The 17,811-nt window shown below is 44.1% G+C and overlaps 1 protein-coding gene across 1 annotated transcript in view; it reads right to left on the bottom strand.

The window, feature by feature from the left end:
• WIF1 (WNT inhibitory factor 1) overlaps positions 1 to 10,539 on the bottom strand; it is a 45,803-nt gene extending 35,264 nt beyond the window's left edge. Inside the window, exons 1-2 of the mRNA XM_050912021.1 lie at positions 10,407 to 10,539; positions 10,129 to 10,268 (exon numbers count right to left, since the gene is read on the bottom strand). Of these exons, the coding sequence (XP_050767978.1) occupies positions 10,129 to 10,268; positions 10,407 to 10,539 (273 nt within the window). The remainder of the gene's footprint in view (positions 1 to 10,128; positions 10,269 to 10,406) is intronic.
• Positions 10,540 to 17,811: the final 7,272 nt, after the last annotated feature.

Here is a 17,811-nt window from a genome sequence, read left to right as displayed (position 1 = left end):
GGGCAGGATAAGGCGCAGACTTTGTCCCATGAAAGGAAACCTACTGTTATGTCAAGTAACAATGTGAAACCCAAGAGGTTCTTGATGTGATGAAGGCCTCTAATTTCTGTCTGTAAGGGACAGTATAAGCTTCTCCACCCTGTACCTAATGCCAACATGTCACAGCTCTGACTGGAGGGGAGCAGCATGTTGGGTCATAAGCTTTCAGCTACTCTCCTTTGCCAATACAGAAATCTGACCATGATACGCAATCTGAATAGTTGTTCCTGTGCAAAACTGGAATGAAGGAGATAAAAAAAAACCCAGCACAAACAAAAAAAATAAATCAGCTAAGGTAATGGTCAACATGCCCTGCTAGTAAGTTACTTCCCAACCTTAATATGGCTATGCATTTCATCTGTTGCTTGTCATTACAGACCTGGGTAACTGTATTTTGCCTCTCCTTCCTCTCTGGCAGATGCTGGTGTGCTCTGCTGTGCAACCTGCCTGTTCTCCCTGAAGGTCCCTGTGTGGAATACTGCAGGCACATGGCTGCTTGCAGCTATTTGATGTGTCTGTGGCTTCACAAGGGAAAAATAAATTTGCTTCAACCTGGTCACTCAAATGGACTCTGTTTCAACAGTTCAATTTATTTCCCAGAACCTCTGCAAGAAAGAGAACTGGCTAAGGCTCAGACTTGGAAAAATGAAAGCAGTGTTTACTGCAGTTTAAAAGGAACAGGCTGAAGTTGGTACTTGTACTCCTTACTGAAGGTGTTCAGTGGACTTGATTATTTGCCTATGTGGTTTTTAGTCTCAGATTCCCATTGACTATATCAATATTCACACATTTGCAAGTTGAGAGGAAGTAGAAAACATTGCAGGGAGAGCCTATCTTCTCCTGCTCATCAACAACTTGTGATCTCTCCACGTCTTCCTCATGTTCTCAGAAAAAATAGGTTCATAATTGCAGTACTGAAAGCTCTGAACTTGTTCTCTGATGGTCAGGATGGTCCAAGAGCCTGCCCTCTCCTCCCCTGGCCAGCCATCATTGCGAAGGCTCGCTCTGCTGCTCTTGCTACTCCTTTCTGTGCTTCAGTGCTCAGAGCTGGTGACAGGTCTTCTCATTAGTGGGCTGCTCTTTGGGGAGTTTGTTTTCCCTGGTGATGGGCCAAAACCTGAGGCTGGGAGATTGCCAGGTTTGATGTCAGGCATATTTATTTCCTTTAGGATTGGTTGGGTTTAGCTAGCTGGTTATCCAGGCTAAGGGGCAACTTCAGAGGATTTGTGGGACCAGCTCTGAAAGCAGTGTTTGGTCTCTAAGTTATTTATTGAAGTATTTGGCAGTGATGGCAGCAAGTGCTGAAGCAGCTGGAAGGTAATTGCCCACTTTTCCTTGTATAGCCAAACAAGCTGGATTCCACCAGTTGGTTGCAAAACAGAACTTTCATACTAGATGCAAAAAATCCAGGGGTTTTCTTGTTGTTTGGCTGAAAAAGATCCACCTCAAATCTTTGTATGCCTTTACTATGGCATTTCCATTCCACATGTGCCTCTTCTCCAAGTCAGACAGACTTGCCAGGTAACTCCTCCTCCGCATTTTTGTGCAGCTAAGTGGTCTTCTATGAATGGACTATGAATTCACATACTATGGTGGATTTCAGGTATCATAGCTGGCTAAAGTCTTCTCAGTCCCTCTGTACAACAGTATCACTGTCTTTGCTTTATTTATATTACTTTTTCTGAGGCAGATTTCTGTTTGCTGCTTCGCTGTGATTGTACAAGCCAGTCTCAGTTTTGTGTTCCTGCCTAGCCCATTTTGTGTTAGTGGCTGGCTTGGGGGATGAGAGGAGAGCACTGGATTTTGTTTACCTTGACTTTAGTAAGGCTTTCAGCCCTGTCTCCCACAACATCCCCACAGAAGAAGTGAGGAAGTGGAATTTACATAAGTGAGGTGGACTGCTGCACTGCCAGGCTCAGTGGGTTATCAGCAGCAGCACGAAGTCCAGCTGGAGGCCAGTCACTAGTGGTATACCTCAGGGGCTGATACTAGGTTTCATACCGTTTAACATCTTCATTAATGACCTGGACATTGTGACAGTGCACCCTCAGCAAGTTGGCAGATGATACAAGACTGGGAGGAGTGGCTGATAGACCAGAAGGTCGTGCTGCCATCCAGAGGGACCTCAACAGGCTGGAGGAACGGGCTGACAGGAGCCTCATGAAGTTCAACAAGGGGAAGTGCAAAGTCCTGCACCTGGGAAGGAGCAACCCCATGCATCAGTACATGCTGGGGGCCAAGCAGCTGCAAAACAGCTTGGCAGAAAAGTATCTGGGGGTCCTGGTGGACACCAAGTTGACCGTGAGCCAGGATTGTTCCCTTGTGGCAAAGACGACCAACAGCCTCCTGGGCTGCATCAGGCAGAGCGTTGCCAGCAGGTCGAGGGAGCTGATCTTCCCCTCTGCTCAGCACTGGTGAGACACACCTGGAGAGCTGGGCTCCCCAGTGCAAGAGAGACATGGACATACTGGAGTGAGTCCAGGGAAGGGGTATGAAGGGATGGGAACAGATGTCCTCACAGAAGTTTGAGGATATGTCTGTTTTTCCCTAGTTAGCTCTTTCTTCTATGAAGTAAGTGTAAGGAAAGATACGAATCTTCTGCAGGTTCTTCTACAGGCTGACAGGTCTCGTTAGAGATTGGGAGGACCAGTGACACAAGCAGAGGCCCTGTAGGACTGTCAGCTCACACACATCATCTGCCAGGGTGCCACCCAAGGGCAAACCACATCTGATCTCAATGCATGCGTACTCATTGAGCAGGACTTCTGTTACTTCATACAATTAGCTCAGCTCAAAGTGTCACAGATAGCCCAGGTGCTTTTTGTACACGGATCTCAACTTTATTTTGTATAAGAGCCAGTCTTTTATTACATTATTACATATGTTTTATTACAATCATAGTTTATTACAATTAAGATTTCAAAATGTCAGTCTCCACAAACCAAATAGAAGGGAAAAAATGCCAAGTTAACTGTGCATTCAACAACCTATCCAAAACGTGATTGATTTTGTGTTTCTTCCATTTACAATTTTCAAAAAAGCCATTTACGTAACAGAAAACACCAATAAAGCTATCTTCTACTTTTACTGAAACACACACATGCAGCAACAGACACCTGCTACATTTTATACATATAATTCACTGCAAAGAACACTGTGTTTTGTTATGGAAAGACTAAATATTGCAATGCAACTGTCCGTTCTTTGCTGTGCATTTTGGGTGATTGCACTTTCCACCATGTCTGGGCTACAGTCTGATGTAGTGAAGAGTTTGGCCACAAATAAACAGTTAAAAAGCAAACAAGCAAACAAAAAAACCCCAGCAAAACAAAAAGTCCAACATGGTTGAACAGCAGAATAAAAGAGACTAATAGAAGTAAAGTAGCATCTTTCACAAGGTGGAATTTGTACACAAAAAGGAAAATAAAAGAAGAACAAACCCTGGCAAGCCAAGTGTAAAGCCACAGGAAGGTAAAACAAAAAAGGTTTTGAGATGCATTTTCTTGAAAGCTTTAAAAATACTAATCAGGAACTCATTGTTCTGAGCTAAGGTATAAAATACTTAAAATTCTGTTCAACATGGTGCAAGTACCTACTACATATCACTGTTTTGAAAGCTCTGGGTCACACCATATTCCTTACATATGTGCGTGCCCTAGGAAGAGGGTGGTTTCTTACATTTGTTTTATATGTACTTAATTCACTTGGCTAGAAGCAAGTCATTCATACTTGTAGCTACCCAGAAAAACCTCTTTGGAAAGTGTGATACCAATAGAAGAAGTTAAATACATTAAAAACTCTTCCAGTTAGTTCTCATTCTGGTTAGTTCTTACTTTTTACTCCACGGCATTACTTGCAATGGCATTAACTTTAGACCACTAAGAACATACTTGGGAAACTGTCCGTAAAAAAGAGGTGAAGTTGACAGAAAACATTTTCACTTCCACAAAGAAGAGGAAAGCAACACAGCCTGGATTTTACATTTCAGAAAAACTGTTAGTAACATGGGGAGAGAAATCTGTACGTTTTCATAAAATATAGTCTTGAAGCTTGGGGTGTCCTGTTAGTTCCAGTGCTTTTCAACAGTTATGTTGTACAATGCAGCTACTACTGTAAAAGTAGTGAAAATATTTTATTACTTAAGCTTTTGTGTTAAAAATGTATTAGAATAGTTATAGAAAGGATAAACAATGAAAATCTTGAAGAACGGTTTATTTAACGCAGCTTTACACTGCTGTGTAAAAAGAGTAATTGTGTAGTTTACACATATACCATGTAAATTACTATGGAAACCAGATGTAGCTTACACTACAAGGTGCCTTGTAACTCATCTCTGCTGAGCAATAAATCGCCCCCTTTTCTTCTTGGCAAAACTTTGAGAAACTTTACTGCTGTTTTCTATCAGCAGATACAACAGATGGCTGGCACATGCCTGCTTTACTAAGAAAGTGGGATCTCTACAGCATTACTTTGATCCCTGCTGGCATGTCTACAACACTGAGACGCAAAATACCACAGCTGAGCAGAATCTAAATATTAAAGGTTTGGAGCTGTGCTCTTGATATGAGAACCCCCTGTCTAAAAATCATGCTCACAGTATGTAAACATCTTCACATTCCACATGGAAATTTCAGTACAGAGGTCAGAAAACAAAGTATTTCCTCTGTTTGGTGACATGAAACCGCAGTGAAGGTACTACTGTAAATCCCAAGAGTGTGAGTTTATGCGATTGCCTTGACCAAACTTCCAGAACAGCCATACTTTTGTTGGAAAAAAACCCTAAATTGTGCGTATGAGACATTTTTTAAGCTGAAAAGCATCACTGTAATCACTGGGTATGAATAAGATATTTACAAAAAGTTCAGCAGTTTCTTTGAAGAAAAGTTTCCTTTGAAGAGTTAAATGTTTTGAAATTCACTGGTTTTTGTTTTCTTTCAGTTTATCAGGGAAATAAATAGTGATGTTTGAATGGAGCACCCTATTGCATCAGTAATGCCTTAACATTGGTAGTCTGTTAGCTTTCCTCTGGGCAAGGAAACAAAACTTCTCCTGGCATAGCTGGATATTCCATTTTATCTTCACAGTCAGGCTACGTCTCAGCAATATAAAGTAATTCCAGAGAAATCAATTGAGCTATTTGGGGCTGATGGTCACATTGCTGAGATCAGAACTAGCCTCCAGGAGCTGTAATTATATACTGTTCCTAAGCTCCACTTTACAATATAGAAATGATGCTAGAAAATGCACTGATGACATACATCCCTCTTCTTAAGAGGTGGGCATCTTTTTGCTTTACTCAAGGTTATCAACAACACTTTGATCAGAAGTAACCCAGCCTTTTAGGGTTAGGGACAGGTCCAATCGCCTCTTTTAAAGGCCCCGAGGACTACATGCTGGGATGCCCCCTTATCTCCTGACACTTGTGCTCCTGTAACCAGAATCACTCCCAGACCAAAGACCTTTCCCCAGCACTTGATCCCCTTGTACACACATGCACATCTCCTGTCACAGCGCAGAACCACCACTGCCATATCACAGAATGGCATGCATCCAGCAGCACAAGGCTGGATATATCTTTAGCACGCAATATACGTGCGATATCCATGCACCATGAGATATACACATGCATCCTCCAGTCACATGGGCCGTATTCCATTCCTGCACCAGCACAGGACTGAGTATTCAGATGTCACGTCATGGGCACGCATTCAACCCTGCAACAGGAGAGGAGCCGTGGGGTACTCATGACAGCTGGGAGCAGGAAGCAAGCTGCTACAATAATTCATCTGACCCCAAACACTTCTGCCATACCTGAAAGGAAGAAAGCAGCCTGGGCAGGCTGTGGCCCAGACTGATTGTTTCTGTGGATCTGACCAGAGACTGCTACAGAACAAAACTTCCTTTTTGGTTTCTTTTTTCATCTCCCGTCTATGAAGGCTGCTGTTCTGTCACCGAGCACTTGCGTCTTGTGCACTGATCAACTTTTTTTTTTATACGGTTCTCTCCCACCAATACTCACTCACATATGAACTTAATTTTATTGCTGTCAGAATTCCCACTGAAATTTAAGCATATATATTGGTTTTTTTGTGGATTTGGAGCTTAGATACCTGTCGTAAGTTCCTAAACGCTGTAGAGATGATGTTAACACTGCAATCTTTGGTACCTTCCACCAGTGGACATACATAGTGAAACATGCTGCAGCATTAGTTAGCATAAGAGGGTCTATTCCTCTCTCATTGGGAAGTCTTTAAGCACAACCTTCCCCAGAGGACAAGACCTCCAAAAGTCATTATTCTTTCTTTCACAAAACCCATACAGAATAAGAGCAAGAAGCACACCAGTGAGCTCTAGTGGTTACACAGATGCCTACTGTATGTTATATATTACCACTGATTTTTGCTTTTTTAAACCTTTCAAATCAAGGAACAATCTTTGTCACTACCAATTTACCCAGATTACATTTTTTCTAAAGAGAACATGACATCTGTAGTCTTATGTTTAAATTCACAGGTAAAAGCATAAAGTGCATAAAAACATAACAATCCTGTTCCGCAGTACTCTAGCCTCCTCATAACCTCTGGCTCATCCTGACTTCACCAGAAAAAGTAGGTATTCAGCACCTTCAGACCCTTAAATTTTGGGTTTCTCCTAATATTTCCTAATAATTAATTAGAACTAATGGACTAAGGACTAAAAGCAACTAATGCTTTTCTTTGGTTAATGTTTTCTAGTGAAAATGGCTTTAATTGTTTATTTACCACACAAACTCTTTTCCACATAAAATGGACCCAGGGCACAAAGGCCACCGTATTAGAAACATAACATCTCAAGGTAGTGGGTTTTTACCACTTCAGTTTACACAGAATACAGGTATGATCTAGTCCTTAAAATGTTCCTTTCAACAGACATTTTTGAATTAGAATATGGTCATACGCAGCAGTGCAGGACTGAGAAGTATTGCCACTCCCCGGGCTGGATTATTTACTCAGCTATAACTTGGATCATTATTTATCCCAGGAGCAGGTAGATGGAATCTACCCACAGGATATTTATACCCACTTTCCACAGGTGTAAACAGGGATGCAAGGTGCATGTCAGGAGAGACTTAGCTCTACCCTGTTGGAGATCCTAGGTGTGGTGGGTTGACCTTGGCTGGCTGCCAAGCACCCACCCAGCCGCTCTCTCACTCCCCTGTCTCGTTGATATCAGGGCTAGGAACCATGTAAGGACATAGACAGGATTTCCTGTACCTACTCAGGAGAAGTCTGATATCCGTAGACCCAAAAAGGGTCTAGCTACTGCTAGAGGCTGTGGCATATACTACTGACAGCCCCCCAAACCTTGAAGCCCTAGAGAAACACCTTCAAATCTCAAATGGGATACAAGGTTAAGAGGTCTGTAAGGCTCAAGATACAAGATTCACAGAAGAAATTATTTCAGCTTTACCAAACAGGAGACAACTGTATGCTAGTTAACAGTTGTTTTACAGAAAGCAGTCCAGTACTTCAATATCTTGAATGCCTTTCTTCTTTCAAAGAGTACTAGTTTCCATTTCTTTTCCTTCTTCCTTTCTTGCCTCTCTTCTCCCCTTTCCTCTTCTCCTCCTTTCCTTTCCTTCCTCTCCTTCTCTTCTCTTCTCTCCTCTCCTCTCCTCCCCTCCCCTCCCTTCCCCTTCCCACTTCCTCTTCCCTGACTTAGGAAATTCCCAGAAAAAAGTATTCTGCCAGAATAAAGGTAGCAAGTATTTACTACTTTCCTGGACATGTCAATGGAAACTTCTAAGAACACGTATACTTAAAAACGAAACAGAACACTGAAAAAAACTGTTAAAATTTACTCATTTCTTCCCCCCATAAAATATTGGAAATTGTGGAGAAACTGTGTTCTTTTGCCACAAATAACTTTTATCCTACTTCTCTTTGCAACACTACTGTGGGCAATGATGTTGTTGCCCTATGGGCTACAGAAGAAATACTCATGTTTTTTCCTGCCCCTTCTCATCATGTAAAGGGCTGGGTGGCATACGGACAGTAAGTGCCCTGGTTTCCACAGAGGATGACAAGAACTGTAAGTAACAGGCAGCTGTACTCAAACATCTCTAAGGGATGCAAAACCCTTGTTTTGTTTGTGATACCAAAAAGTAGACATTTTCTCTAGGATTTTAAGTATGTTCATTTTTTCCCCAACTCCTAAAACACTAGGGGGTTGAAACTCCTTCCTTAGCTTAGGTGGCTGGTTGAAATCCTGCTCTTCATCTGCAGACCTGCATAAGTATCTAAATATCCACAGCTGTAAAACTGGCATGCCAATGTTTATATTGACTGTACACACAGATGAACTTGTAAGGAGTAGCTAGATGGGATTATAAAATCTCCACATGCAGAGTCTCTCAGTTTTAACACTTGTTTGACCCATAAATATCTGAAAGTTAACACACTGTTCTAGGAACAGAGTAGTGCAGTGATGTTACTTTAATCATTTAGGTATTTCACTTACTAATTATGTTTTGTCTAACAGGAATTCAGCAATTCAGCAAAGAGGAGGAGGAATAATGGGTTAAACAGCTTTGCTGCTGCTGCTCAGAAGGGATTTCATCCTGCAAGTTGCATCAAGGGGAACATTTGTCTATGCTGTCTTTAAGCCTGTGACTCTTCCCACTGAAATCAGTGTTACAATCATCTTTTCCTCATGAGCTACCTGTAGGCAGCAAAGGAGGGACAGGAGAGCACGAGAAAGAAGGACAAGAGAAGGAGGACAGGGTTCAGTCTAACATCTCAATCCTCCTCTCCAAAAAGAGGTAGTTTTATCATGGACAGCAACCGAAGCTGGCAGAGAAATGGAGCAGGAAATATAGTCCCAAAACACACTAATTATTTCTAGGTATTTAAATGCCAACCCTTGGTGTACAAAGTTGTTTTCTCTGTAAAGCTGGACTGGAACGCCAAAGACCTTGAGCAAGTCACTTAGCCTTTGTGAGTAAGTTTTGTCTCTCCACATTCTCCTCCCTCTCTAAAAGAGCAGGTGAAGCATTTCCTAAACTCAAAGGCTTTGTGAGGATAGGAAAAAATTACAAGGGCCTCAGACAACACCTCAAAGCCAAACAAGTCCTGTAGTTAGAAAGAATATTTTAAAACAACGAAAACCACAACCAAATTTGTGAAGCTGCAATTAGCTGAATTATACAACCAATTTTCACTGAATATTTGAAGGTAAGTATTGTTTCATCTTTACCAAGCTCTTTATTGTATAAAGTCAATGTTCAGCATTGTAAAAATGAATTAATTTTATCCATAATTTTTATGTTACAATGATTTTTTTTTCTGTATCCATGATAACGTATGCTGTGTTTCAGCTTTATGCAAATTTAACATATGTTGTCAGTGTGTCAAATCATGCATATGTTTCTTCAGGAAAATATGTCACGCATTCTTATCTTTTCAACAAAAGAATCCAAACGGATTCAATACACTGCAGATTTACGTGGTTTTGCAATTAAACTTGGTAAAATTAAGTCTGCGGAAGAGAATTACTATTTACCAGAGCTACAAATTAAGCGTGCAGATGTAGTAAATAGAGCTCAATGAATAACCTGTAGTATATGTCCATAAGCTAAAGAAAGTTGACAGAAAATTGCATCCACATAACTTCTGTCAGGTGAAACTTTATTAAAAGTCAAGGCAACCGGTGTCTTCCTCGTGAGCTCCGGCTGTCTGCTCCCGCCTCACCGGCCTGCCGGGTTCTCCAGTGCCCGAGACACCCGGCTCTCCCACGCACTTTACAACCCCACCTTCAAACGCGCCTTCCCAGCGATCCGGCCGCGTTTCTCGCTGCTCCCCGAGCCCTCCTCACCGCCCTTTGCCTCCCGCCTTCCCAGCCGCCCGAGCCCGCCCGCGCCCCGGCACCCCGCGGGACGCGGGGGTTTGAGGCGCTGCCCACGCGGGTCCGGCGAGGGGCACGACGGCAGGCGACCCACACCCGGGGCCGCCCTGGCACGCCTCGGCGAGGGTTTCCTCAACTATTCCACAGCCGAGCCACCTGCCCGGGTTTAAAGAGCCGCCCCCGCCCCGGCCCCGTCTCTGCACCTACCCGTCCCGTTGCCTGCCAGGTGAAGTTCATGGCGTGGATACCGACGGGGATGGCGGGCATCCTCTGCTGGGCTTTCCTGAAGTCGTGGGTGAACGGGGCCATCTTCCCCTCGGACACGATCAGAATATCCTCCTCGAAGCCTGCGAAAGGCAAAGGGCCGCGATGGGCGGCAAGCTCCGCCGAGCCCCGCCGGGCCGGGTTCCGCTCCGCGCAGGGCTCCCGCCCGCCGCTCGGCCACCCCCGCCGCGGCAGCCGGCCGGGGGAGCGGCCCCGCTTACCGATGAGGACCCGCGCTTGCTGGGCGTCGATCCACATGTAGAGCGTGTCGGGCTGCCGCGGCGCGGCCCGCAGGCTGCAGAGGCTGAGGGCGCCGCAGAGCAGCGCGGCGCACAGCCGCCCCGCCGGGGCCATGCTCCGCGCACCGCCCGCCCGGGGCTCGCCGGCTGCCGCTGCCGCTCCGGCCGCCGCGCCTGCCCTCTGCCGCTGCGCGCCCACAGGCGCGGGGCGGCCCCGGCGGCGGCGGCGGCGGGAGGGGGGCGCGGGGCGGGGCGGGCACGGGGAGGGCGGCGGGCGCCGTCGCACGGCTTCCTGCGGGCAGCGAGGGGCTTGGTGCTTGCCAGCTCCTCCGGGCGCGCTCCTTCCCCCGCTGCGGAGGGCGGCTACCCGACGGTGCAACGCGTGGCGACGGTGTAGCTAGGCAGTCAGCCCTCCGCTCCCCCCGGGCTTCAGGTGGCCGCCCGCTCCCGCACAGGCACAGACGAGTGCCGGGACAACGGTGCGTGAGCCGCACCTCCTCCGTCACGGGAGACGTGCCACAGGGTGGCCGTGCCCGCCACATGCTGCGCACGAGGTGCCGCGTGTCCCGCCCCTCTGCCGGTGTTCACCCCGCAGGGGCACCGTCGGCACCCCGGCAATCACGAGGGCACCGCCGCAGTCAGAAAAGCATCACCAAAGAGACTCGCGTCCCCATGAAGGAGCTGCGTTCGTATGCAGCGGTCACCGGGCACACGTGGTGTTTGCGTTAGGGGTTGGGGAAGCGTCGCCGAAGTGGCACGTGGGTGCAGTTGGGTAGAGGCTCCCAGTGGGACCCAGCGAAGCTGGGCAAGGCACCCACCCGCCCTGGCAGGTCAGGCCGCAGAGCGAGCCGTCAGCCGGAGGGTGCAGCGGGCACAGCTCTTCCCGGCCCTAGGGAACTGCGCAGTGGGTGCGACTGTGTGCTCAAGAGAGAAAAAGGCTCTCGCCTTGCGTTTGTCCAAAGGTCTCAAGAACAGTGGAGACTCTGAAAAACACTGAAATGTTGCCGTTTACACGGAAACTGGAACGGGCTTGATGGAGAAACTTAGTAAAGCTGAAAGAATTTTCTATTCAAAAAGTTATTTAAACAGAGTCATGCCTTTTAAAGGAATAAAAAATACTGTTTCTAAATTTTCTGGATTCTTTCATAACAAAAAAAGCAAACCTTTTTTTAAAAGCTAAAACTAACCAGGATAGATAAAGTTTCACTAAAACCCGTAAGTTTCTATCTGTAATGTTCTGGAAGGAGCTGGAGGGTATTTTCTGCCTGTGCATGCTGCCTTGGATGCTGTTCTGCTCCATCCCATCCTGTTAGTGTGACTGCAAAAGTTACCTCTGGATTAACTGCCTGAAACAGAATTCTTTGGGTCATGGGAAACAACATGAAATGGTCTTGCTTTTCCAGATAGATCTATTCGAGTGGAGTTTGCCAGTTTACACACGGGGAAAAGGTACTGAGCTGTGTCATTATTTTTCTTTTTCACGTCCGAAAAGCATAGCCAAACTGGTAATGGTGATTTTCTTCAGCAAAAAGTTCATGGTTCAACACATGAAATAACCTCGCTCTCCCACTGACATGCTCTGCTGTGAGTTTTCCTGCATCTCCTTCTGAGGAATCTTCTGCCGCCATCGATGGACCCCTTCACTAATTCGCTGTCCCTGTCCTGGAGTAGGTACCTCTCCCTCATTTCTGTCGTTCTGTCTGCTCAAGATTTTATTGTCAGGTTTCCCAGAACAGCACACGTGCGTACCAGAGAGAAACACACACACTTACGTATTGTGTGTATGTGTATATATACGCATACGTTCATAAATAACCTGTAATTATGAAGTAGAACATTAAAACGACATCTCTAAATTTTCTGTATACAAGTACATGTAAGGCACCTGTGCACCTCCCAACACTTCCAAATACCTTTGCTCCCAGCCACACTGCATTTTACGGGTGGGGAGCTGGGACACGGGGAGGGAGTGACTTGCACAAGTTTACCCGAGAAACACATTTGCGGGCAAACGTAGGCTGGAATACCGTTCTCCTAAATCCTCAGGTGGCTCCCTGGTAACTTGCCCAGCCGGAAAAGCTTAGGCTCCAAAAGCCGGAGTCAGGGTACGTACTCTAACAGAAATGCCCCACCTCTAGACGCTTATTAGATAACGGCGATTATTTCTTATTTTTACTATTAATTATTATTTATTTTGTGTAGAATGTTGTTTATCATACACACTCGCCTGTGCTTACCCCAACTGACTAGCTACACGGTTAGAAGGGTGACTGCGGGTGAGGCTGCTCTCGAATTGACGCTTCCCGCCTGCTGAAAGCACTGAGCCGGTCCGTTCCCCTTGCCCCCGCCCACTCCGGGAAAGCGGCTCCCCCGCGGGGGGGCGGGCGGACCCGGGGGACCCCGGGAGACTGCCGGTGCGAGGGCGCCCTCTGCCGGCCGCAGCCGGCCCCTGCAAGCCCCGGGGCGGTGGCGGCGGGGGGGGGGCTGCTCACTGCGGCGGGCGCTGCAACAGCTCCCCCTTTGCTTTCCCCGTGCCGGGAGCGGCTTTTCCGCTGTTCCCGCCGCCCCCCCACCGCTCCCCCCCCGCTCCGGCAGCGTGATGGGGGTCTTATCCCGCAGGCTGGGTCGTCAGGGTCCTTCTTGAATAATCTGATAAGCGGGTAGAGAGATTAGCTTTCAACAGGTGTTCCAAAAAAAACCCGTGCCAAATAAAGCTGTATCATGTGGAGGTTTGAGATACGTGGAAGAGAACAGCTATTAATCATTTTGGAAATTTACTGCTAATGGATTTGATTTTAGACAGCAGAAAAATATTTTGATTTCAAGAATTAAAGATGATTAATTTTTCTTAGCTTCAAAATATACAAGCAATTTTAAGTTTGTGACTAAAGAGAAGTGTAGTGGGGAAAACCAATATCTGAACTATAAAGCTTTTAGAAAGAGGTTAAAATGGGACCTTAATATAGGTAAGAATTTTGTATATTCTAATACAATGCTTTACATTGTTATTTATCACTTAAAGGGGCTTTCTTAAGATCTAGCAAAGGAAGAGAATTTAATTGCCAAGTAATAACCCTGGAACATCATTTCTGAAACTGTGATGGTGCAATGTAAACACTCCTGAGTAAAAAATGCAGTAGCAATCAGCTTACTTTCTGCACAAATAAGTAGTAAGTAGTGACTGAAATACTGTTCAGTGGGTATGTATTTGTAGCTACAGACGATCCTAGCCCATGTACACCTCTCTTTGTGTTTGCACACCGTGTGTCTCTTCTCCAACATCTACCAAGGCTTAGGTGAGCCCTGGTTAGTGCTGAGACTGGCCTGTTGTGCTGCAGTGTCTGTTCTCCCAAGTTTCTCTCTGTTGTAGGATTGTACCACGATGAGATTCATTGAGGATATGGTTTGCAAAGCTTGTGTTCATACTGCCTGCTTGCATTCAACGTGAAGATCTGGGTAAAAGCTTGTTATGTTTCTTCTCGATCCCTTATTTAAATGTCTCTTTCTCCTAACTTACTTGACATATTTCAGGGAATAATAGTCACTTTTTAAGTGAGTTGAGAGCACTATGGAGAGTGTGGATTGGAATATACTTGGAAAAGAGAACACTTTGCGGTTCTTTGTTTAATGAAATGGAAAACATACATGAAAACAGAAATACATTGTGAATGTGGCTTCAAGATCCACTAACTTCCATAGGAATGCATATATAGTGTATTTGTGGCCTGCTCTGACATTCATTGCAACTGACAGCATCCCCCTGATGACAGCCTTGGAATGAATTAATGAATGGATGGTTTGAATGATGATATATCTAGGGAGGGATATGGAAGTCAGTGCCTGATGCCCTTTGATCATCAGTTACGAGTAATATAAAAAGAGGAGAAAAACGCATAAATAATAACAGTAATCGGCATAAATATGGCCTGAGGCGATAATTTTCATTCCAAAGGTTACACATGCTGCTCCACCTCAGGTGTACAGAAATAGTAAATATATATTTTATTTATTTGTTTCTTTGTGGTGAACATTTGTAGATAATAACTAACACCTGCACAACTTAAATAAGGAAGAAGATGCCAAATTGCAGCAGGATTTTCAGAAGTGCTCAGCCTTCACTGGGTTTATTCACTGAATCACAAAATTCCTGCCAGTTTCAGCAGAAACAAAGTTTATTCATTGGGAATTAGATCTCCTTAAATTCTTGCTGGTTAGGCCAAAACAACTGGCATTAAGAGCTGGCAAGGAAAAAGAAAAATCATGGAACTATTTTTATTAGAAAAATCAGTTTTGCTGGAATTGGAATACGTTGAAGTTTCTGAAATTTCAAATGGGAAATCAAAGACTCCACCTTCAGTTACTCTCAATATAACATTCCCATTATTTATTTTCGAACATACTCTATATTGTAGCATCAAAAACTATGTTACAGCAACACTCTGAAGGTTGTAACATCACACACTCTAGAGGCAGGAGAGGTCTCCTACTTTATATCGCTTGTGATAGAGTTCATTATCTGCTCTGTTTCTTTTCCTACAATGTTGGAGAGCACGGAATTAGTCTGGCTTTGAACCAGGCTGGGTACCAAAGAAGCTAATTATTTTTCGAGCCGTTGCCTCGTTTGTTTCTGAAGTTGAAAAGTATAGCAAATGAGACAGGAGTTTGCAGAAGTAAAAATGATCACATCGCTGAAGAAGTTAGAGAGAGATGTCCTTGTTTCTGTCACATTCCTATGTGGCAATAGGCAAGTTACTTCATTCTTTCCCCCAGGTGATCACCAACTTTTGTTCGTCATTTCAGAGTGCCTGACATCAGATCCTCAGTCTTGTCTGCAGAATCCCAGAATCCAGGTAGGTTATCCCAGAGGTGGTGCAAAAATTTATAGTTCTGTCTTTAAAAAAGATAGTATAGCAGAGAAGATCAAGGCCAGATGATGAAGAGTTTGGAGAAAATGAAGTATCAAGTAGGCATTATTTGTTTTCTGCAACTGTATTATTAGCTACCACCTTATGATGCATGAACATGTGTCACATGCACACTCTTCATTCTGGGAGTTTTAAAAGTTTTTGAATCATTGAATTTGCAATGTTTTAAATGCTGGGGATTTTTTATAACTTGTGTGCCATTTCTCAGCTTTTAAAAAAGCAGATCTAACCTTCTTTTAAACTGCAGTAGCAAATCACACTGCTTTAATTTAATTAATTTTTATTGTAATTTTCATTATTTTAGTAGGTTAAATTTAGACTTTAATGATTTCATCTTTAAAAGGAACAGGGCACACTAACTATTTTATCAATCTCAAAATTGATCATTGCTATTAACCTGAAGGCATCAGTTCCCACCTCTTTCTCCTGGTGACATGACTTCTAACTTTGCTTCAAGTTGCACATTCCATTTCTGAAACTGATTTTGTGTTTGACTGTGAGATGTGAATACTTGTTTCAAAACTATCAGACCAAAGTAATTTTAAACAAAGTAGACCTTTTTTTTTGGTTTATTGCATATTTAGAAATTATTCCCATGCAAGTATGTTTTTAGTTGTTTCAGTTTTCTCAAATCTTGATTATCGAATTTTTCATTGAAAAATATATATGTCATGAAAATTATATGTCCTTAAAACAACTGAAAAACATACTAAATAGTTACATTAGTTTAGTATTAACATAATTCATTGTACCTTTCCTATTTACAAGATTAGCAATTAGACTTAAAAATTACATGAATTTATCCAAGTTGCATTGCAGCATTTAGTTGTGAAACATTCTCAGAAATAATTAAAACTTTATCTTGAAATACATATATATAAAACTATTTATACGAGTTTCCTTCTATTGCTTGCATTTATGAAACTTCTGTAGTACTTTTTAGCGAATGAGGAGAACATTACCGCCTCACCAAGGTATTCTGTCCTGCGCCGTTTGAGAGAGGATGGAACATTGCCTAGTAATGGCAGCCTTAGCTTAGGCGGGTGGTCCAGGGTCTGGTGGCCCATGCTGCTTCTTCAGCAGAAGAAGCAAAAATCCTGTTTAATAGTGTCATTCTGTTTACTAGGATGGATTTCTGGAGCGAGACAAAGGGCAGCTGTTCGCCTTGCTTTCATGGGAACAAAGATCGCCCAGGGGATGCTCCGGCTCAGGGCTTGAGCTCAGCACTTCTCGCAGCCACGGCGGCATTAAGTGGAGCACCAGGACGCCGGCCCGCAGCGCCGGCCAGGGCCACCGCAGGGTCTCACCTTCCAGCAGCGCTGGAGGCTGCCAGGAGACTGCCAGGCTGTTTCGGGCACTGGTTTTAGCTCTTCTCAGGCACAATGAATTCCAGAGTCTAACTGGCCATTCTGGGGGCGAAGGGGAAATCTCCTCCCGGTTTTGAATTGCCTTGTTTTATTTTCCATGAGCATTCCCTTGGTTTGCAGACTAAGGAAACCCTTACCCTTCTGCTTTCCACTACTTAGTGCTCTAAATATTATAATGACTCGAGCTGCTTGTCCCTTCCCTACAGTGCACGTCCTTGCTTTCTCTTTATATCAGTTCTCTTCCATGCTCCTGGTCGTTCTTCTTCTCTTTCTCTGGCTACTCGTTACCTTTGCAATACTCTTTTCAGCAATATGTTGGCAAGTGCCATTCACAAGGCCACGCCATTGTTTTTTCTTGAGAACATTGTTTTATTTCTACCAATTTTGACAGGTAAGTATGGGTCTCAAAGTGTATTTAATATCTTATTGCAAGTAGTTAGTAGTAGAGCAGGAAAAAAGAGACATCCTCTAAATGTCTCTCTCTGACAGAAGTGCAGTCTGTCCTCACACATTATTACATATAATAGAATTACTTTTCCCTAGATGTCCCCAAATGCAGGGGGAACTTGAGTTGAAGATTACACCTTCTCAGACAGAAAATCAATCAGTCATGAGATGCAAACTGTAGTAATCCAGTCTGTGTTACATTCAGTACCCTCTGAGATTGCTAGTACTGTTCATTATCCCATTTCTGCAAAAACTAACTCTCTTTTAGCTCTTTTTCGGCAGTCTCAGTTACTTATGTCCGTTTGGGACAAATCTTCTTGGATCTTATGAAGAGGTACTGGGATTTATTTTTTCCACTCTAGTGGACACTGTTGTACGCTAAGCAACCCTGAATTTAGTGGGGTTTTAGAGAGAAAGCTAGAAGATCTTAGCAAAGTAAAAAATAAAAGGGAAGAAGGAGAAAAGAGTGGATGCCATTAAGTTTCTACCTTAGAAATGACAGAGAACATGAATAACAGCTGACAGAAATTCATCCTTTACAAAATTATTCTTGTATTGTACCAAAGGAAGCAATCTCTTTTATGAAAGTTACTTACCTGCAACATCAGCTTCAGAAGGTTTAACATCTACATCTATTGGAGGAGATAA

The sequence above is a fragment of the Gymnogyps californianus genome, chromosome 1 (genome assembly GCF_018139145.2).
Source record: "Gymnogyps californianus isolate 813 chromosome 1, ASM1813914v2, whole genome shotgun sequence".
Classification (NCBI taxonomy): Eukaryota; Metazoa; Chordata; class Aves; order Accipitriformes; family Cathartidae; genus Gymnogyps; species Gymnogyps californianus.
The sequence above is the reverse complement of the archived record's forward strand: the minus strand, read 5'-3'. Positions and strand labels throughout refer to the sequence as shown.